At 37.8% G+C, this 20,446-nt stretch overlaps 1 protein-coding gene across 1 annotated transcript; it reads left to right on the top strand.

The window, feature by feature from the left end:
• The first annotated feature begins 1,468 nt into the window (after positions 1–1,468).
• Positions 1,469–18,662, top strand: LOC121425870 (angiotensin-converting enzyme-like). The gene is made up of 13 exons (XM_041621954.1): positions 1,469–1,803; positions 2,354–2,515; positions 4,865–4,958; positions 7,705–7,848; positions 9,205–9,393; positions 10,354–10,451; positions 13,502–13,674; positions 14,497–14,723; positions 14,985–15,129; positions 15,858–15,956; positions 16,346–16,468; positions 17,121–17,296; positions 18,437–18,662. The coding sequence occupies exons 1-13, from the start codon at positions 1,522–1,524 to the stop codon at positions 18,523–18,525; spliced, it is 2,001 nt and encodes a 666-aa protein (XP_041477888.1). The 5' UTR covers positions 1,469–1,521; the 3' UTR covers positions 18,526–18,662.
• Positions 18,663–20,446: the final 1,784 nt, after the last annotated feature.

Raw genomic sequence — 20,446 nt, 5'->3', positions numbered from 1 at the left:
ATTTGAATCCTCAACAAACTTAAAAGTGTTCTTCCAGCACAGGCGCTATCCATGTTGTATTGTACAATAATTCTACCATATCTTAATTATGGGATTCTATATATATTATGTGGAGCGTTGTGGCCCAGTGGATAAGTCTTCTGCATGACTTTGAAACAGAGGGTCGTGGTTTCGAATCCCAGCCATGGCGTAATTTCCTTAAGCAAGAAATTTATCCACATTGTGCTGCACTCGACCCAGGTGAAGTGAATGGGTACCCGGCAGGATTAATTCCTTGAATGCACGAGCGCTGAAAGGCAGCTCGAGCTAAAGCCGGGGTAATAATAGTACAACGCGCCTCGGAATAGAATATTTCTAGATAGATGGCGCTATACAGATGCCTATTATTATTATTATTATTCTAGCATGGGGAAATGCGTCTCAAACAAAGTATTTCTGCTTTAAAAAAAGTACTGAGGATAATATTATGTAATATGCCCTTTAGAGCTCATATACGGATTAATTGTCTCGTCAGAAACGTATCCTTAAAGTCATTTACTTGTACCGCTTACAACTATTCTAAGTCATGTATCAGCTAGATAAAAATATTGTACCTATATGTCCTACAAAATAAATTTATGAGTAATAATACCTTGCATTCATATAATACCAGAGAGTCAAATGACTATCACTTAGTAAGTGATAGTCATTTTACTGTCTTGTATTATATAAATGCAAGGTACACTTACCCAAAACAAGAACATTATTTTCGAGGAAAACTATATTTTTCACAGGACCCAAAATCTGGAATTCTCTAGACAGAGTAATAAATGAGGCATCTACTCTGAATCGATTTAAATTTCTCATCAAAAAATGTCTTCTGAATTCATATTGATTTAATGATATCCACGGTAGCGTTGAATATTTTAAAGTTGATATAATTACTATTGTTTATATAGTGTATATACATTCGTGTTAAAGTGTTTATATCTATATTAATTTATATAATTTTGCTGATTATTTTACTATATTCATATCATATATAACCCTCGTATAATTTCGATAAGGGGTCTACATCTTACAAGCTTTGCATTTTAGTAGACCCCTCCACCTTTTTTCATTTTATTGGTATGTTCCAAAAATTGCATATGCAGATGATGTATATTGTACTGTAAAATGATTATATGAAATGTGCGTTGAGAATTTGTGGTATATAAATATATATACGTCGGTCCAAGTTTAAAATGGCACCAATAACAGGATTTCCCACTGTCAACTTTGTACATCTTGGGATTAGATTGACATATGACGTCAGAGCAGTTTTATTTTTTTATGCATATTTCTGAACAAAATACCCCCTCCCCGACTCCCGCTTTGGAAAATCTTGGCTCCGCCCCCTCCAAGCTTCCGAAGCTGTCATGGGGCGACGCGGCTGTTCACGAGTTCACAAACAGTTACAGAGTTTACTTTTGTCGGTGTGTTAAAAAGGAACGGTATAGCATAGGAGTTGCTTAAACTAAGAGAGTCATAACGAAAAGGTGTATGATGTCTCGGATAAAAGGAAGTTCTTGCTTTAATATGGGTCATGTATTTTGGACGATCTGTTTCCTAGGGACAGTTCATCTTTGTTTCTCCATCGAGAACCATTTCGAGGGGAACAGCAGGATCATCAATAAGAGACCAGTCCGACAAAGTACGACCCTCGAAGATGCTCTGGAGTTTCTTCGTGTGTATAATGAGGAAGGGTCACTTGCCCTCTTTACCGCTTACGGAGTGATGTGGGATTACGAGGCTAATATTACGGATGAGAATGCACAGAAAAATGTAAGATTATTTTCTTCTCCTAACTCATTTTCACCCCTCCTTATCTTACCTCAACCTCACCCCTCTCTCCCCGAGCCCCCCCCCCCCCCTCCCCCCTTCCCTCTCTCTCTAACTTTCGAATACGTATCCTGCCACTCACTAATTATATTTCTTTGTCATAATGGACGATGCAATGCTCTGTCATTATGGTCATTCCAATTTGCATCATTTGGGAGTAACTATTATATATAGTAACATAATTATGTGTAGGCCTGCATGTGTAATAGCATACTTTTAACAAGGATATGGATAACGCCTTTTCAGTTAGCCGAGAGAAGAATTGCGGAATTACTTTTAGTTTCAAGGTGAATTGACGTAAAAATCGTGTATCGCAAAGTAATTTTTAGGCCTTTCGAATATTAATTGTCAGGTATTCAGATCAAACCCAGGGAGGTTTTTCCAATAAAAAAAAGATAAGTGATATAATACAAGCACAATACACTTTGAAAGAAAAATTTAAAAGACGAACATTCCGCCGAGGATAAAATAATGACCCTATTTGTATTTTCAGGCTGAGGCATCGCTTAAGTTGGCTCAATTCGACAAACGATCGGCAATTAAGGCCAAGGAATTCGACAACGTCGTCGCTGATTTCCCTGCCGAGGTCCAGCGCCAGTTCGAGTTCATTCGTGACATCGGTATAGCTGCACTCGACAACGAAACCATCGAAGAGGTCAGTGGCATAATGAGTCAACAAATTTGAGGGGCAAGATATGACGTATCGGGCAAAATTCGGTTGCGAGCGAGCAAACATTTCGACGTTTTGGGGATTTTTTTTACAAAAATCCAAACACCGCCAAGGTGTGTCTTACTTAGACCCAACAATGTTTTGGATGTAATTTAGGTTTTCATTGGCTTATCTCGCATTCGGGGAATGTGATTTAAGTATTTCAGGTGAGATACGCGCGGATCGTCTTCTTATTTTTTATTACAATTTTCATTGGAAAATTTCATGTCATCAAAGAAAATGAGCCGAGCTTTCATTCTTATTGAAATATACCTTTCGCGTGTTCTTTTCCTGCCTTAGATTTCATCTTCCTTTAAAATTATTTCTTTGGAGGGGATGGATCATTGTCAGCAACTGTGAAAACAGTTTGATACACCATGGACCCTACACGAACTTCCCCTTCTAAAGGAAACTCAATAATCGGTGACAGCTGAGTTTTGGCGAAACTATTTTTTATGGATTTGGTTCCATTTCAGTTTGAATTCATTGGATGTTTCATTTTTTTAATAAAATTCATAACTGTATACATTTCTTTCTCATTATGCTCCCCTTCAACTACCTCAGGCGATGGTTCGTTTTGGCTCCACGATACCCTCGCTTCACCTATATCCGAACATAGGTCATCATGACTGGCGGAGCGGAGGGTAGCGGTAGTAAAGTGTAGTGGAGCCCGGGGGGGGGGGCACTTCCATTGACGAGTGGATACCATGCGCGACCATGGGGTCTCGAAAAGCACCCTAAACACGTAATTTCCATATTCTGAAAATGCACCCCTTAACAAGTATTGGCGTGTGAAACCCTACCCTTACAAGTATTGGAAACAAAACGATACTCTTGGCAAATATTTCCTGAAATGAACCCCTAAACAAGTACAGGAATGTTTTGTTACGGGTCATTCGGTCGTCAGCTTTACCTTATTTCACTCTAAAAAAATGAAGTGCTAATTCAGCTCTTAAAGAGCGTGTATAGTGACTGCACTTCGGAGTGCTGACTTGTCTAGTTCAAATTTGAACGAGAAAAATCAGCACTCCGAAGTGCAGTCACTATACACGCTCTTTAAGAGCTGAATTAGCATTTCATGTTTTAGAGTGTTGGTTTATTAGGACCCCACCTTCTACACCTCGCGCAAATCAGACTCTAAACACGAAGTGTTAGGGCAAAAAGGACATCCTTTATAAAACATTTTAATTTTGTTTTATCATCCCCGCAAATTTGACCCTAAACACGTAATTTTCCTAGCGAAATAGGTACCCTTTTTTCATTATTTTTGTGTTTTTGACACCCTTATCACGTTACGTACGTAACGTGCTCTATCGTGAAAAAGACATAATTTTTAGGTGTTTTTTGGTCGCGCATGGTATCCACTCGTCAATGTAAGTGCCCCCCCCCCTTATGCGAACCATCGCCTGAGGTATACCCTTTAACTAGCATTCATCAAGCATTTGTAGCATTCATAAGTCAACAGCTGGCAATCTGTTTCACATTGGAATTGTTAACCCGTGGAAGCCACAAGGGAAAAGATTGATGGATTTTGAAAAGCAGAAATTAACCAGATTGATTAACTTTTCAGTACTTTCAAACTTAAATATTTAATTGCCTCCTTTTCTATCAAAAGATTACTGGACTGACGGCTGCCCTTGTTCAATATTTGTTTCCATTATATTTTTTTGGCCAAAGTGACCTGTATACATGTTCTAGTTAAAGTTGAAGTCAACGCAAAATCTCTCTGGGGCCATCTTTAGAGCCAAAATCATGTTTATTAAAAATGTATGTAATAGTTAATTATTCGTGCCTTATTTTTAGCATCAAAATTTTTAACAGCAGGCAAAGAGCACCCTAGCTTCGTTGAGTTTGAACTATTATTGATTTTGGGACTATTTGATTTTTTAGTTTTCGTATATTCTTTAAACCCAAAACACTCTTAAAATGGATTGGTTTAAAATAGCTTTTGTGATGAATGTGTCCGACAAAAAAATTGGCTATAAATTAACAAAATTGGTTAGAATCTACGATAATTTTGGTTGAACGATTGTATAGATGTGATAATGTTCACCGACAGATTACTTTGACCTGACCCCGTAACACAAAGATTAGCGAATAATCGCTAAATGAATTGGCCTATCAGGATCGCCGCTATATGCATAGACTGACTTGGAACCAATCAGAATCCGTCTTTCAAATTAGCGATTAATCGCTTACCTAAGCGTTACGTCGGAGCCCACGCAGGCCTGTTTAAAAGTGTACTGTATCTGTACATCCATTCCTTCTTAATTGTTGTTATGTTTGCTTTAACAGTATGATGGAATTATGGCAAAGCTAAGTGACATTTTCAGTACGACCAAGATATGCAAGCCCGACAATGATTCGTACTGTCTCTATTTAGATCCTGGTGAGTATCGGGTGAAGTTCACCGTGGGACAACTTCAGAGTCGGAGTTTCAAGGGCGCTAATTGCTTCCGAAAAAAAGTAAACAACAAAGAAAAGGGTTATCAGTACAAAGTTAAGACCATTTCGTCTCCCAAATAATGGACAACCCCCCCCAAAAAAAAAGGTCATCACGACATTTTACGCCCCCCCCCCCCTCCAGTCTATCCGCGCCTAAACTCCTCCGGGAAGACATCTCCCTCGGACATGTCGGAACCTCAACGATTTGCCCTTGAAGAAGATGGGAAGACAGGCCAGGCCTGCTCAGGAAAAAAAAAATGGTATGGGCTGTCAAGCCCCGCCCCCCCCCCCCCCCCTCCCCCGGTCAGTTATCATGTCATGGTAAAGAATTAGGGGGAAATCGATTTGAAACATGGATACTTCTGAATCATGCAGCATCTTCAATTTGTGTGTGTGTGGTTAATGGTAATAATATATTGCAAAAAACACCGATGTTGTCAACCCAGTATTTAAAGTAGACACACGAAGAAAATTCACGGAAAGTGATGATTATAGACAAATTAAATATGGATGGAAAGGTATTGTCTTTTTATACACAAATATGTCACTAAAAAGTCTTATAGATGTCGTGGAAATGCAAGAAATGAAATTATTAGACACCCTTCTCAGCCCCCCAGACCGACAATCACGCAGCTGAAAACGGTCGAGAATAATGACGTCACACAATCGACGTGCTCATCATCTCTCTGTGCATCATGCACTGAATCACCTTACTGACCTGTTCAATATCTTCCGAATTTACCGTTTTCTTCATGTAATGTGATATTCAATTTCTGTTTTCGACAACTTCAGACCAAACGTGAATCAGAACTGTGTTCCTTTGCCCGTTTTTATTGAATTGTGGACTGTAAAGACCGATTTTGTCCACTGCAGTCGTCATTGTGTTGCTCCACTCCAGTCAGTGAGTGAGTGAGTCGCTGCCCAAATAAAAGTAGAAGATCTAATCAAGAACTTGAAAATCAAAAGCAGCAATTAAAGGGGAATGAAACCTTTGGAACAAGTAGGCTTGTGTCGAAACAGAAAAATCAAAGAATAAGAACAAAGAAAGTTTGAGAAAAATCGGACAAATAATGAGAAAGTTATGAGCATTTGAATATTGCAATCTCTAATGCTATGGAGATCCTCCCATTGGCAACGCGACAAGGATGTGTGATGTCACTGATGAACAACTTTCCCTTTGATGAACTATGAAATACCCTGAAAATGTGTCTTTTTGCTTTTTCGTATGGTGATACAAACTCTTTATCCATGATGTATTCTTTAAAAATCTGTATTACATGCCCTCCTATAGAAAGAATACATGTTCTATTGATAGATGTAATAAAAGAGGCAATTTAAGTGAAATATATACTAAAGTAATGGGGAGAGTTGTTCAAGAGTGACATCACACATATTTGTCGCATTGCCAATGTGAGGATCTCCATAGCATTAGTGATTGCAATATTCAAAAGCTCATAAGTTTCTCATTACTTGTCCGATTTTTCTCAAACTTTCGTTGATCTGTTTCTTTGATTTTTCTGTTTTCACACAAGCTATCTTGGTCCAAAGGTTTCATTCTCCTTTAAGAAGTAAGATTTAATAGATCTGAATAGAATCTCACATGAAAATAAAAAGAGAAAAAAGAGCTGATAGGAACGGGGAAGGAATATAATAAAAAAAAAATCCAGAACCAAAAAAAAATCAAAGAGTTTCGAACCAGGATCCCCGCACTCATAAAAAAATCTACGTGCGTACAGATTTGTCCACAGACCATGTCTCTAAGTCAGTTGGGTTCATAACGATATATAAACAAAGTGCGTTCGCTGCTGTTGCCTCGCAATGCTTCGGCAATCCAACTGCAATTCCAATCATTTCGCGATCATATATTGCCGTGTTTTTTGTGGTTCCTGAACTTGCTACGTAATTAAATTTCATAATTTTAATTCAGTTGTGAAGACGAATGTCTATGCTTTATATTGATAATAATATCAATGTGGTGCAAGCATGATTTCTAAGTGAAAATATGCTTTGTTTATTCACGTATATTTCTTGAAAACAAATAATTTTTTCTAAGCTAAATATCGGTTACCAAAATATGTTAAATGTGCATTTCATTTTACTGTTCAGAAAATTCAAACTTTTATCTATGTAATAAGACCAATCTTGAGAGGAATAAACAATTCTAGGAGCAAAAAACGCTGATTGGAAAGATCGCGTCTTCAATGGGCTGCTGTCAGCTCAGCTGCTCACTGCTCGTGGTGTGACGTCACTCAGCTGGAGCTCGCCAGAGGACGGACAAAGGCAGAAATATGCCATGAAAATAAGTCATTTTTGAGAGCTGATTTCTGCAAACTCTAATCACTATTTTAAAAGGTGAAGTTATATATCTGATTAGTAATACTTCCCCTTTACAATGATGACCACAAAAAGTCATTATAAAATACTTTTGATTCTTCGGTTGTCTACTTTAAATGCATGTATGATAAAATAAAACTGGCGTAAAAATAGGAGAATTTGGGCCATCGGCCCTCACCCTCCCTCCCAGAATAATGTTCAGGACAAATAAAAAAGGGGGAAAGAAAGGAATAATTCTGCATCATGCATGCTAACCACCTCTTCCTCCTGCCCCTCATCTTTTTATAAACCTTTACCTTCTTCAGCTTACATAACTCTTACCCCTCTTTCTTCTTATCTTTCCTCTTTTTTAATAGGTCTTGAGTCCATCATGGCTTCGTCAAGAGATTGGGAAGAGAGGTTATGGGCATGGAAAGGTTTCCGCGACGCAGTGGGAATACCCAATAAACCCCTCTACGCAAAATATGTCAATCTTGCCAACCAAGGGGCGAGGGCGAGCGGTAAGAAATAATATTTCGACAGATTTTTCTCAGAGGAAATTGTTAAAGGAAGCAAAGGAGGTCACGGTTGCACAGACATCCGAAATGAATGTTTGTCTCCAACTTCCCCGTTACCAATCACATGTTTGTCCTCATGCACACACACACTTGGCCACATCTTCACCGAAGTTCACCCTCACCCACACATCCTATGCAACACACACTATACACGCACACCCAAAGTAACAAGGCATCCTTACACATTGGCGGCGGAAGCCAAAAATTTTAGGAGGGGACAACCAATTTTTTTTTGACAAGCAAAAAAAAGGGGGGACGTAAGAAAATAAATTGACAAGCAAAAAAAAAAGGTCATCAACAATAAATTTAGGGGGGACCGTCCCCCCCCCCTCCTCAAATTTAGGGGGGGGCACGTCCCCCGCCGCCTATGTCCTTACACACATGTTGCAAGTTAGACCCGCAAATTTGGTGGCAGCGGTGGGATGGTATATTTTCTTTTCTTTATAGCCAGCGGGAGGCATTGTTTCCTCATAGGTGAAGGGCAATGCCCGGAGTATGTTCAGAATGTCGTGATCAATGAGAAAGAAAGTAATGATGCTTGATATTATTTATTTGTTCAGTTCTTCCGTTGCGTGTGTTTTGGTTTTGTGTTGCATCTTTCCCCCTAAAATCTTCGTTACTATACACCCTATTTGGTTGAGAACACCCGATCTAATTAATGATGGACTCAAATTTTCAGGTGGTCCAACACAGTGGCTAACTCAGTTTGGTCTAACCATATGGTCTCATACTCACTTGGTCTAATTGTTATTTAGTCTGATGCCCAAATGGCAGAATGTCCACCTCGTCTATACTAGGCTTTGTCAAAAAATGTTATTCACAATATAGCCTTAGTGCAGTGAGACCAAGTGGATGTTAGACGGAATTGGTTTAGTTCTATTTGAAAGCAGACAAACTATAATAAGATAGATAAGATGACAAAGAGTGAAAGAATGCGCATAAGTTTCTTCACTATAAGTATAATTTGCCCTGACAATTACCTCCATTATCAACTCGGGTATGTATATTCCAGGGGAGCGTTTCATGAAAGGACTTGTCGGACGTTTTATCCGACAAGTCCCATTTTATCCGACAGTTACTATAGTAACAGTGCCTCTCAGCCAATCAGAATCAAGGAAAGATGTCAGATCTGACAACTTGTCGGACAAAAATGTTGATGAAACGGTCCCCTGATGTATGCCGTTGACTGCGTGTCAAGTACGGTGGGAAACACTTAAATATACTTTAAAGGCAAGGCAAAAGTTAGGTTATAGAGTTCAGTGAACCAACTAAAATGTTTACTCACTAACCATGCCCTAGGATATGAGGACCAAGGTCATTATTGGAGAGCCGAGTACGGTGATGACATCGAAGAAAAGGTTTATGAGATGTACAATGACATCTTGCCTCTTTACAAGCAACTTCATGCATATGTGAGGAGAAGGCTTCATGGGGTGTTCGGTGACAATATCGATGTGAATGGAGGCCATCTTCCTGCTAACGTTCTTGGTACGTCGGTTTTTCTCTAAAATTCTAGAATTTTTCTTTGTAACCCAGGTGATATGTACTGAAGTAATATGAAATACAAGCTTTGCTTTTCTTGGCAAGCCCATCCGTTCTGTTTTATACAGCTATAATTATAGTCAAAGTTACTTTAGTTCGCATTAGTTCTCACTGTTTATACCTTCTAATTTCGCTGCATTAAATTCCGATTGATGTTGTACTTTAAATTTGACTATGTATTGTTTGATTTTGTTGTGCTTTGTGAACGGAAAATGAATAAATCTAAATGTGTAATTTGAATTGCATTTATTAATATCATTCTGCAACTAAATGTAATAATCAACTATGTATATTGTCATCATGATTGTGTGATGTTTTTTGGAAAATGATTTAAATGAAATTCTAGAGAAGGGCCTGCAGAAGGGTTTAGACACAAAACAGAGACCCATTTGATGATACATAATGATTCACAAAAGTAATAAAAATGAAGATACTGTATATTGTATATGCTATATATATATATCCATATCTACCAAACTTTTTTCAAGGCCCTCAAACGCTACGATTCTTAGCTATGGGCTTGATTTGCAAAGAGAGATCAAGATAAAGACATTTTCAAAATAGTTTTTTTTTTCATGACTATCCACAATTTATACCATTTCTTTGTAGGTGTAACAGGAAGTTTGAGTCGAACCATTCTAGATACTAAATTCTTGAATATCAAGGTCCTGTATCCTATACTGAACAATAAAACAATACATAACTTGCTCATCTCTAAAAATTGAATTATCTTGACCTTGACAGTTATCGAAAATTATTTTTTTCTTCGATTATAGAACAACTATTATAGTTGTTTTATAATCGAAGAAATATAATATTTGTAATTGTGTTCACCTAACTTTTCAGTGTCTTATTTCGATGTCAAAGGAGTACTAACTCTCTTGTATTTATTCTGTTTATTTTTAGGTGATATGTGGGGTCGTTTCTGGGACAAGATCTATCCCATGGTAATACCCTACCCAGATCGCCCAAGTGTAGATGTAACCGAGGCTATGGTGGAAAAGGTAATATCTCTAAAAGGATGATAAACTCATACACATACCCACACACAATACATATATACACATATATACATATGTGAGAAAGGGCATAGGCGGATCCAGGGGGGGCGAGGGGCCCGGGGCCCCCCTATTGGCGGAGCCAAAAAAAGAGGAAAAGAAAGGAAAAAGGGAAAAGAAGGAAAAAGAGAGGAGAAAAGAGGAAAGGCAAACATAAGACTGAGGAGGAAGATGAGTAAATAAAATAAGATGAGAGAAAGACTTGGGTGATTTACATATCTTGCTCAATATGAAGCTTAATATATCAAATTTTGAAGTCAATATACAAAACACATTTCAGCAAGGAAATTGAACTTTCATTATTTCGTTTGATTTACCAATTTATTTTTAAAAAGTGCTCTGTAAAAAATGTATGTTTTGTGGTCTCAATATTTTATTTGACAGATACCTATTATTTTCCTGTATTCCATAAAGTTATCAAAATATCCCTATTCAGGTCAGATTGTCAAAACGTATCAGCAAGCGCTTTGCGCTCGCATCAATAATGTTTAGTGTACATGCTTATCCTTTCCACGATTACAAAATGTGCTTAGAATTTCCATTATTCAGGTAGAAATGTCAAAAATTTTCAGCACGCGCTTCGCGCTCGCAATATGTTGAAATATGTAACGTCTTCATGGCTAAGTGCAAGCAGTCCATAACAGGCACGTTTTCGATCAGTTCAAAACGTTATTAATTTTTTTGCTCGCGCTCTGCGCTCGCATTATTAATGTAAGGAAGATCCCTACTTACTAATTCATACTTCATGATTTACAAAACTTGAATAGAGTGTCTCGTTCAGAAGGTCTAAAGCTAGATTTTTTTTTTTTTGCTCATGCTTCGCATCAATTGTTTAGTTATATACCTATTCTGTTAAGTTACAAAAAGTGCTTAGAATTTCCATTCCTTAGGTAAAAATGTCAAAAAAATTCAGCTCGCGCTTCGCGCTCGCATTATATGATTTAAAAAAAAGTAACGTCTTCATGACTAAAACTGCAAGCAATTATGTACCTTTTCATCACTTCATTTCTGCTCGCACTTCACGTTCGGAGTAATTATTCACTTGCATACACATCTTTTTTCAGGATAACAAACATTGCCCAGAATGTTAAAAATTTTAGGAAAAAGTACATAAGAATTAAAAAAAAATAGCTCGCGCTTCGCGCTTGCATTATATAAATAAGGATTATGGTATTATATATTTACGTTTATTCATAAGAATAAAGCTAACAAGTGACTATTAGGACTACTCCTTCAAAGAAACCAAAAATCCCGGCAAAAATTATATTCGAGCGGCCGATCGGGGAAAAAATGGGTGAAAAAAAAAATCGGGGCCCCCCCCTATTGGCGAAGGCTGGATCCGCCCCTGAAGGGTGTGTGTGTGTGTGAGAGAGAGGAAGTGTGTATATATTATTACTCTTTCCCCATAACCACCCGCACATACACACACACACATACGATTCTGTGCCATGTCGGCTCTCAACATACTTTCATTAATAAGGTAAACCGATTTGTCCAATATAGCCCGACAATTTCGAGTATTTTACATGTTTAAATTGAAGTTTAAAAAAGTTTCATATCGAACATGCTCCTGTTTATCACTCGTAGGTACATGTGCTTTCACCTTCTCGGTCGTGGTTGAAAATAATGGCCCGAATTCACAACGATGGTTTTTGCAGAAACCATGGTTTCAAACGAAACCACCTTTGTGAATTCGGGCCAATAAGTTTTGCACCGCGACACAGAACGGATTCAAGCATGGGCGGAAATCCCATGGACAGGGGGACGCGTCCACCTACCCAAAATAGTAGGGGGACACAATACCAAATGTCCCCCTACTATTTTTGTCTTTATGATGGAGAAAAATACTTTACAATCGAAATAATACAGGTATTTTGGACTAAATGACCTTACATTTTGGGTGAAAACTTTTTTTTTTTGCTTGTCAATTTTTCAGGCCCTGCATGCATGGTCCCCCTACATTTGGGAACAGAATTCCGCCAATGGATCCAAGAACACTGTAAATATATTAAAAATACCCGTTAAATGACAAAGTACAGCTAGGAGGGCTTTGCCGATGATCGGGAGAACCAGAACAGCAGTAAATGTCCTAGCTTTCGGAGCTGACGGAAAATTGCAAATGTGTCGCTTGTGCAGGACGAGTCAGGACTTTCAATTCAACAATTTCGACAAACACTTCTTAGGTTCTTTTTGTCATGAAGTCATTTGACAATACATTTACTTTTTTCTTGAATCTATTGTGCATCGCATTGCGAAAACCCCTTACTATCATTTCTGACCCGAATCAATCGATATGATGGCAGCGGTGGGATATAAATCAACGATATGAAAATGAAAAAAATGAAAATCCATATTTTAATGTTCAAAATAGACATGAAATGAAATACTCCGAAAATTTGCTTTGCCCAATTGGTCGTGGGCCCGGCAGTCGCTGTGCAGCGCCAGATCGACGAGGCTCTATCCCTTTAATCGTTGAACGCCAAACAGGGTAGCAGCAACTCCCATCTTTTAACTTTTGGTCTGACGCGGCCGGGGTTTGAACCCCCGACCTCCCGGTTGTGAGACGGACGCTCTACCAACTGAGCCAACCGGTATATCCGAATGAATTGAACAACATTAACATTTTTTTATTTATGATAAACAAATGTGAAGAAAGCAATCAGTTCACACTGAATTCCATTTCTCCTGATAATGACATGTGAAACAGCCACAGAGTAGCACACTCAGATATACAGTAGAGTCGAATTTCGTTTAGAAGTTTCATATTGGATTTTCGTGTTTTACCAATGGATATAAAAGAAGGGTACAAATATACGTCCCTAATGTTATCTGCACCGACTCTGAAATAAAACGTTTCCCAGAAGTGTTTTGGATCACAGCAACATTGACAAAGAATTATTCATGCATTGAATGTATCCCCAAGAGCTAACTGAAAATGACTGATAACATTATTTGTTAAAAACAAAATTTATTCAAGGATAGTTTTCCAATTGCAGGGGTACAATGCTACGCATATTTTCCATACGGCCAATGAATTCTTCACTTCGCTAGGCTTGATTCCTGTTAATGACAAATTCTGGGAAAACTCGAGGTTCACCCGACCCTCAGATGGACGGGAAGTAACCTGCCATCCATCAGCTTGGGATCTTTCCCATAATGATGACTTCAGGTAATGACACTGTCCTCTTTAAAGGAGAATGAAACCTTTGGAACAAGATAGCTTGTGTGAAAACAGAAAAATCAAAGAAACAGATCGACGAAAGTTTGAGAAAAATCGGACAAATAATGAGAAAGTTATGAGCATTTGAAAATTGCGATCACTAATGCTATGGAGATCCTCAAATTGACAATGCGACAAAGATGTGTGATGTTACTTGTGAACAACTCTCCCCATTACTTTAGTATGTATTTCACTTAAATTGCCTCTTTTATCACATCTATCAGTAGATCATGTGTTCTTTCTATAGGAGCTACAGATTTTTAAAGAATACACCATGGATAAAGAGTGAGTACTACCACAAGAAAAGGCAGAAAGAGACATTTTGAGGGTATTTTATAGTCCATCAAATGTAAAGTTGTTCACATGTGACATCACGCATCCTTGTCGCATTGCCAATGGGAGGATCTCCATAGCATCAGTAATTGCAATATTCAAATGCTCATAACTTTCTCATCATTTGTCCGATTTTTCTCAAACTTTCTTTGTTCTTATTCTTTGATTTTTCTGTTTCGACACAAGCCTATTCTACTCTAAGTAATGAGCACCTATAGACATGATAGATGATAGTGTTTGAAATTTTCAATTCGTTATTCAGCTGCTGATAGAGGTTCCTAGACCTTGACACTATAGAAGAGTATGGCAAGAATTTGACAGAATCAAAATGGCTAAAGATACAGTTAAATTGAGAGATTTTGAACCCACATCCGAACCAAGACGGAGATCGCAGATACTTATTCGACCTCACGCTCTTCTTATGTCTCCTCAATGCAGGATCTTGATGTGTACGGAGATAACAATGCATCACTTCATGGTCGCACATCATGAGATGGGTCACATCCAGTACTTCCTCCAGTACCAGGGTCAGCCTCTACCATTCCGAGATGGAGCCAATGGTGCTTTCCACGAGGCCATCGGGGAAGTCATCGCACTGTCCGTATCGACACCAAAGCACCTCCAGGAAATCGGGCTGTTTGAGGGTTTAGATGAAGGGGACACGGGTAAGTGTATGATTGTTCTGGAGCCCCCCTCCCCCCCCCCCCCGCCCCCGCGCCAGCGCGAAAGGTCATCACTAAAAAATGAAGGGAATTTATAGTCTCCAAAAAAAGTGTTGTTTTGTGTTATTTCCCCCCTCTTCCTTTATAGGGAGACCAAGGACAGACTAAACGTTTTATCCCCCACCCGATCCGCCACTTAGCTAATGCTCAATCGGCTTTAATCTCTGTAAGGGTTACTGTTTGTGTTTGCTTTGCTTGCCGCAGAAACCGATATAAACTTTCTTCTCAAGACGAGTTTGGCAGCCATCGCGACTTTGCCGTTCAGTCTCGCGTTGTCGCAGTGGAGATGGGATCTGATGAGGGGAGAATACGATGTCGACAACTGTATGGGACCTTGGTGGAAACTCAGGTGATCAATAATATTTTTGACCAGCTATCCCACAAAACCAAAAATAAGTCGCCAGGAAAGGTTCGCTGTAAATAGCCAAACATAAAGATAATTCTTACTTCAAATCTTGTTTTTCCTTATTGAACACTAAATTCCGTCTACCACTAATCAAGTAGTTTAGAGGGATTTATATAATTGAACAAATTTCATATCTTTGTAAAAGGTTATAGGGTGAGCATTTTCGAGCTGAATCAAAATCTCATAATTCATAATGGACAACTTATCATAGGTATGTGGCAGGTCAAGTCAAGTTATTCACTGTATTGATCTGAGCTAGCTTTTTCTTAAATATCACCCTTTTTCAATCATAATATCAGGAACATACCAAGAAACGCAGAATTTATGTCCATTTTCAAATGAAATAATATATTGACTTGAACATACAACATACTTTCGAAATGATCACCAAAACAAGGCACTTGGCTTCTTAATTAGCACAACGCATTAGAAAAGGGGAAGAGTAATGTTGGAAATTATAAAGTAAAGCGTGTAATTATATACGTTGATAATTATGATATTAGATTTTATTAGATTGAAAGACGAGGGTCGGAACAAGACATAATGCATCTCATATGACTACTTTTCTTGTATCGTCATCGCTGTTGTTGTTATTGTTTTATCTATATGGCTTATCAATGCGTGCATGATGACGATATCACATTTTTAAAAATTCTTTATTACCGACCCAGAAACGATCTCACAGGCGTAGACGCACCGATTGAACGTACCGAAGATGATTTCGACCCAGGAACGATCAATCATATTATCATTGATTATCCTTTTATCGGGTGAGTTAGGATGCTTTATGAAATCGTATAAACCATAATTTTCCCAATTCCCTTTATCTGTGAGGTATTTAACAGAAGTCCTCCATTCAATTTAAAAAGATGTACAACATCTTTAGAATCGCATACACTCAACATTAACATGATCAAAGTAAGTTAGGATGTCTTTAAACATGCATATCCTTTAATTTCTTTACAAATCAAAAAAATACAAGCAAAATGGACAGCTAAAATTCAAGACAATGATCATTCATTTATGTCAATGATGATTAAATGTCTGAGTCTGAATGGAAGGAATCTTAGAGAGTTTGTGTAGGTCAAGACTGGATATTATGCTAATATATTCAGAATATCTGTAATAATTGACTAAAATAATCATTAAATCCATATAGGTACTTCATCCGCACGATCCTCCAGTTTCAGTTTTACCAAAGTCTTTGTCACGTGGCAAATCACACTGGCCCGCTTCATACATGTGACTTCTACAATTCAAAAGAAGCTGGACAGAAACTCGGGTAAGCTCTCAAAATGGCATAGTTATCCTTTTATAGTTTGCATGAGTCTGTGTGATTATAAAGAATATTAAAGTGGCAGTGCATGGTAGCTTATTTTGATGGGGGAGGGCCATACGAATTATGTGACGTCATTTTCATCTCAGTAATAATAATATAGTTACAGGACCAAGCCCCCCCCCCCGATACTCTTTTCTCTTTGTTCCTTTCACTTGGACCTGCCTATTCCCTCTTCTCTTCTATTTACTCTGCTTTTCTTCGGAAAATTGAGATTGAGTGAATGATTGATCGATTGATTGATTGTTTGGTTGAGTGATCGGTTGGGTGCCGGATCGAATGATTGATAACATTCATTGACTGTCTGACCTATCGTTGACTGGTTAAACAATTGATCAGACGACTGATGACGAAATAAAGTTATTATTGACTGATTTATTGACTGATTGGTTGGTTGGTTGGTTGGTTGATTGATTGATTGATTGAATGATTGATTAATTGATTGATTGATTGATTAATTGATTGATTGATTCATTCATTCATTGATTGATCGAGTTGTTGATTGAATGATTGATAAATTATACAGAAATGATTTGATCATGTAACAAGTTTTTAAAAGTGAACTGATAATCAATTTGCCCTTGTCATCTACATGAAGTAACATGCTGGCGATGGGAAGGAGCAAACCATGGCCGGATGCAATGGAGGCCCTCACTGGTCAACGTGAGATGAAAGCAGACGCGATCTTGGAATATTTCCAGCCTCTCATGGAATGGCTAGAACGAACGAATGCTGAAAACGGAGAGGTGATCGGATGGCCCACTTCCAATGCAGGTAATGACGCATACATTCGTAATCCTGAAGCTTCATTATTCCGAAGGTTCGGATATTCCGAAGGTTCGTATTTCCGAAGGTTCGTAAGTCCGAAAACAAAGTGAGGTTCGTAATTCCGTAGTTGTAAGTCCGAAAACAAAATGAGGTTAACAACCTTATTTCGTTTTCGGACTAACGAACCTTCGGAACAATGAACCTTATTTTGTTTTCGGACTAACGAACCTTCGGAACAACGAACCCTATTCGTTTTCGGACTAACAAACCTTTGGAACATCGAACCTTATTTCGTTATCGGATTATCGAACCTTCGGAATAACGCCACAAATGTTCGGATTAACGAACATCGAGGTCTAGGCAATTTACGTGTTTCGGAATTACGAAGTGTAACCGGTAATAAGACCCCCCCCCCCCACTACCCTTTGTAACCCCAGGGGCCCGTTTCATAAAAGTTACAACTGTTGTAACTTTGCCCTTATGGTAACTACCATGGTAACCTTGATTTTGATTGGCTGCTGAGCCCTGTTACCATGGTAGTTGCCATAATGGCAAAGTTGCAACAGTTGCAAGTCCTTTATGAAACGGGCCCCCAGGTATTATATTGGAAATCAAATTGAACGTAACATGAATTTCCAGTCATTTCACAATTCAAATTGCTTTAGGCATATATATATATATATTGTCTACGGATGCTTTCCCCAAGGATTGGCTTTGGTGGGGTTATTTTGTTAAGATTTATCATTCAAATAAAAGGACTCAAAAAGCATCCCATAGAATTATATTTAATAAGAGAGTTATCAAGGCACTTTTGTATGTACATGGTGTTTTTTTTTTTTTGGACTTTAAACCTTATACAGTCAGTTGTATTTCGTTCAATGAGAACAAATAAGCAAATGAATAAAGTGAAATCAAATTAAGTGGACGGTGAAAAAATTCTAATTGTCCTTTCCTTTTATTTTCAATTCATTTTGCATGCTGTTGCAAGGACAGAATTGTCCATTCCTTTTATTTTAAATTCATTTTGCATGCTGTTGCAAGGACAGATCGAATTTGAAGAATCATTTCTAAAAGCGAAAGCAGTTAAAATAAAATGTACAAATGTTTTCTTATTTTCTTTGATTTTCCTTCTTTCTCTCCATTCAGCTGCAAGCGTGAATTTATCGAAGAGTATCCTCTGTCTACTAGTTCTTCCCCTCTTGGCCTGGTTGCTGATACAGCCACGGACTTGTTGATTAACTGTTACCAATTTTTTCATCTCGTCAATCACAATTATTATCAGATGACTGACACGCATTGTATAGCTTATATAGCCCATTTTTTTTCATTTTAACTGCTTTTTGTTATGCATACTTCAAGTGCAAGTGAGTAACATTATTTGAAAAGACGGTGCAAGAAAGTAAATTATTCTATTCTGTTGATTATAACCTATCCATCTGTTATGCAGAGTTCCAGGTAAATAGGCAACTCCCCCCCCCCGCCCCTCCTCTCTATATATTTCTCTCCTCCTCCCTCTCTTCCCGGCTCTCCCCCCCCCCCCATCCGCTCCCCCTTTCTCTCTCCCCCTCTCTGTCAAACGCACACAGACACACACTCACCCACACTTTCCGTCTCCATTCTTTACTATTCTTCTGCAATACTCCTTTTTTCAACGTGCAATTTAGGTATTATTTACGTCAAGGGAGGGATGTCGTCATAGAGCAATTACAATTTATGCCAGTTATGAAATATATACTACATTACCCTCCGACTATTGACTGATACGAGAATATAACTTTTGGTAATATATATACATTTGGGAATGAACATTTGGTAATATATATACATTTGGGAATGAACATTTCGCCGGCCGCTTGTTTCTGTTATAAAACAAATTATTTGGAAATGTATCACTCCTATATAAGGAAGTTTATTTGTCGTATGTTTTGTATATAGTATACACTATATAAAGATGAAAGCTTTGTACTGTGGGTAATTAACAAATGACAGTAAGTTCAAGACTCGAGCTCTTCAAATCCAAAGCATATTCAGGGAGACAGTGAGTGACACCGTGCCTTTATAAAATGTTGATCAGTTAACATTTTCAAGGTTCCTGTGATATTGATGTATTTTTTTCCTCCTCTATAAATGCAACATGTAGCGAAATTCTTGTTCTGTTTATCGGCTCTCTTCATTTGTCATGCATTCATCAATATGCAACATGTAACCGGAATGTTTGACCATTTTCGTAAAGTATTGTCAGGATTTATGCATGTATCCTAATAAACTCAAATAAAGGTGTATACAGAAATTATTATTGCTATATATATTGTTTTTATTTGTTGCTGTTCGCTATTTTTTCTGTATTTTGTGCATGTCCATGACGGCATAAAAGTGTCATGGACTTGGCGACTTATCGAGATATTTTATCTTGACAGGTCTAGGACAATTTCCATATTTTATCGACTTACAAGGATATTCATCTTACCGTCGAATGAATTAACAACATTTGTAAGTCGACGAAGAGACATGGGTTATTTTCCTTTTCACCAACAAAAACAAGTTTCTTTTCCCGGTGACAAACATAAAAATAAACAATTATATAAAGTGGCGACTTAACAGAAATTTGTGCCTTCATGGTGAGATTATGTTCATTTACTGCACCAAGATTTTTAAAGGGCAAGTCCACCCCAACAAAAACTTGATTTGAATAAAAAGAGAAAAATTCAACAAGCATAACGCTGAAAATTTCATCAAAATCGGATGTAAACTAAGAAAGTTATGGCATTTTAAATTTCGCTTTTTTTCAACAAAATAGTTATATGAACGTTTCAGTTACATCCAAATGAGAGAGTTGATGACATCACTCACTATTTCTTTTGTATTTTATTATATGAAATATGAAATATTGTTATTTTCTCGTCATTGTCATGTGAAATGAAGTTTCATTCCTCCCTGAACACGTGGAATTCCATTATTTTAACATTTTGTGCTTCAGGCAAGGAGGTCCTAATCGTCAAATTCGTAAAAATTGAAATATTGTATAATTCAAACAATAAACAAAAGAAATAGTGAGTGAGTGACATCATCGACTCTCTCATTTGGATGTAACTGGCTCGTTCATATAACTATTTTGTTGAAACTTTGAAATGTCATAACTTTTACATCCGATTTTGA

The sequence above is a fragment of the Lytechinus variegatus genome, chromosome 13 (assembly GCF_018143015.1).
Source record: "Lytechinus variegatus isolate NC3 chromosome 13, Lvar_3.0, whole genome shotgun sequence".
Lineage (NCBI taxonomy): Eukaryota > Metazoa > Echinodermata > Echinoidea > Temnopleuroida > Toxopneustidae > Lytechinus > Lytechinus variegatus.
This window is presented reverse-complemented; position numbering and strand designations above follow the sequence as displayed.